Raw genomic sequence first — 2,820 nt, 5'->3', positions numbered from 1 at the left:
CCCAGCACCGCGGCTCGGCTGTATAACCCCCCACCCCCAAAACCACCACCACCATCACCTTCCTCTATCTCCCCTCCCTCCCCCATCTGCCTCCCTCCCGCAGGTCTTTTTTTTGGGCCCCGACCATGAAGATCCCGCTGCTGGTCTCCACGGGAATCCTGCTGGTGGCCCTCCTGCCCTGCCAGGAGTGCAGGGCTCTCAGCAAGAACCCGGTGGCCACCACCCACGGGGCTCTGCACCAGCCAGATTTCTTCCAGCAACCGCCACAGCAGCAGCAGCAGCAAACTCTGCCCGTCCTGCTCCGCATGGGAGAAGAGTATTTCCTGCGCCTGGGCAACCTCAACAAGAGACCCCTTGGCCCTTTCTCCACCTCTCCCAACGGCAACGACCACCTACAGCCCGAAGCCTCCGCCAACGACTTTTTGCGGGGGGCGGCGGCGATGCCGCAGCTGCGCTCGCCGGGGAGCCCCCAGGAAGGGGATGCCGAGGGTGAGGCCGTGGAGAGGGAGAAGAGATCCGAGGAGCCCCCCATTTCCCTGGACCTGACTTTCCACCTCCTGCGAGAAGTCTTGGAGATGGCCCGAGCCGAGCAGTTGGCCCAGCAAGCCCACAGCAACAGGAAACTGATGGAGATAATCGGGAAGTGAAGCGGCCCCTCCCCGCCTTGCCAAAGAGATTCCGCCCGTTAGCACAAGGAGAATTAATTAACTAACAACCGTCCGATGTACCATCCGTGCTGCTCTGATGCCATCTCTTTATTTTTATATAGCTTTAAACCTAGAAGGGTGTCCTCCGAACAGCCTCCGTCCCCTCGACTCGCATGCACAACCGTGTACCAAGTGCAGACACACGAGTGTCCCTTCGTAACCTCCCCTACCTTTATTTATTTCTCCATTTCCCAGTTGTTCTAGTGCCATCGCTGCGTTAGGGATGTGGGAGCGTCGGGAGAAAACGGTGCCAAGGAGACAGATAACTTTTCTGCTGGGGGGCAGGGAGGTGGGAGGGGGAATCTCTGTAAGCTACTTTAAATCCACTTTTTGTTTGTTTGTTTGTTTGTTTGTTCGTTCGTTTCCTGTAAAACGTTTTCACAATAAAACATCTTTTCAGCGCTCGGTCGATTTTGTTGTGTAAGAGAATGTTTAATATTTATATTTTTAATAAAAGCTGCAAAGTAACGATGGCTGGGTAGACTTTCTTGCCTAAACGCCTGAGGGCTCCTCCTCCTCCCTCAGTGCTTACCAGGGCCGGGGGGATTCGAACACCCAGAGCCGCAGGGAGCCCCAAATCACCCCCGGGGGTGTCTCTTTTCCCCCTCTCCACCCCGGGGACCCCCTGTCCCTGTGGGATCTCCCAGACCCGATGTGCCACCGGTCCTGGGCGGTCCAGGGTCTGCCCCACGCCACCACCCTCACCACCAGCTGCTCCCAGGGACGTTGTCGGGGGGAGGTTGGGGCTGGTGGGTCACCCCCAGCCCTGCCAGCACCCCCTTCAGTAGCCCCCTGAGGGGGGGTCCCCAGCTCCTTCCGCTGCTGCCGGGGCTGGGCAGCCTCCTCCACCCGGCGCACAGCGATGGGAAAGCGATGAGGCGCTGCCACATCCCTTTTCTGTTTTCTTCCTAGCTCTGCTCACCCTTCCCGCACCCCAAAAAGGGCAGGTTCCACCCCACTTTGTCTCCACCCCTCTCCCCCCTGATCCTGGCAGTGCTGCCCAAGCCGGGTGCTTCCCAGGGGCGCTGAGGAGGTGGTGATGCCTGTGGGGAAACTTCCTGGGAGGAAGGGGGGAAAATCCACCGGGACAACAGGGAGAAAATAGGAAATCCCTCATCCCAAACTGCATCCCCAGGAAAAAGCTGCTCCAGCAGCTGGAGGCGATGCGATGGTGGTGTGGAGTGGCTGAGTGAGCCTCAGAGCTGCTCAGAGCTGGCCTATGCAGCCCTCCAAAATTTCCCCCCACAGGAGGGTTTTCCAGGGGAAAAAATTAAGAATGAGGGTCGACGGGGCTCTGTCCTGCGGCGAGGGATGGCCAGGACTGGGGCTGAGCCCTCCCATCTAACCAGGTGCTGCCTGGTGCCTGCTCTGCCCGCTCACCGGTCCTGCTGGGGATGCAGCGCAGCCCTGTGCCCTGGCACCATCCCCTGCCAAAACGCTGTGTGTCCAGGGACTGGCTTGGGGCTCCTGGGAAGGTCCACACTTCACCCTGGTGAGGAGCTTGACACCTGGTCCCCCATGGCACCGGGCAGTCCCGGCAACCTGACAGTCTCTCTTAAACACTACTGAGTGCTGCCACCCTCTCCTCGGTGACAAAACTGGCTGAGCATCACCTTCAGCACAACCTGTACAGCTGCTTTTAAGATGGAAATTTGATTTTGTTAGACGGCTCAAGATCTGCCATGCAGGCAGAGCAGGACACTCAGCGTTCACCTTTTCTACCAGAGCACCACGGGGCCTTGAAATCAAACCTTGAATGGATACTTGTGACCACCTCGCAGCATCCTGGTTTCATGAGGGAGAATGTCCCTTTTCCTGCACACAGGGGTGGCTGAGAAGATGTAGACACAGGCAAAGGCTGGACAGACATGGGCAGCACCCTAGTGTCTGCCCCACAGGCTCAGAGCTGTGTCCTGCATCCACGGGCAGGGGGTGGCCAGTGCTTTTGGCATATGTGTCTTCCCCATCCCTCTCGCTGGCCACCTTCCCCACAAACGACCTGGTGATATGAACATCCTCTGTCATGGCTGAGCAGGGAGAGCAAGCCCAAAGGAAGAAAAGGCAGCTTCCCTCTCCTCTCCTCTCCTCTCCTCTCCTCTCCTCTCCTCTCCTC

General features: G+C 58.5%; 1 protein-coding gene across 1 annotated transcript in view; it reads left to right on the top strand.

Moving 5' to 3' along the window:
* Positions 1-1,150, top strand: part of CRH (corticotropin releasing hormone) — a 1,851-nt gene extending 701 nt beyond the window's left edge. Inside the window, exon 2 of the mRNA XM_014939592.1 lies at positions 104-1,150. Within this exon, the coding sequence (XP_014795078.1) occupies positions 126-647 (522 nt within the window). The 5' untranslated portion in view covers positions 104-125 and the 3' untranslated portion in view covers positions 648-1,150. The remainder of the gene's footprint in view (positions 1-103) is intronic.
* The last annotated feature ends 1,670 nt before the right edge of the window (positions 1,151-2,820 follow it).

Source organism: Calidris pugnax, unplaced genomic scaffold (assembly GCF_001431845.1).
Source record: "Calidris pugnax isolate Ruff unplaced genomic scaffold, ASM143184v1 scaffold5, whole genome shotgun sequence".
In the NCBI taxonomy this organism is placed as follows: Eukaryota; Metazoa; Chordata; class Aves; order Charadriiformes; family Scolopacidae; genus Calidris; species Calidris pugnax.
Note: the sequence above shows the minus strand (reverse complement) of the source record. Positions and strands in the feature narration are given on the sequence as shown.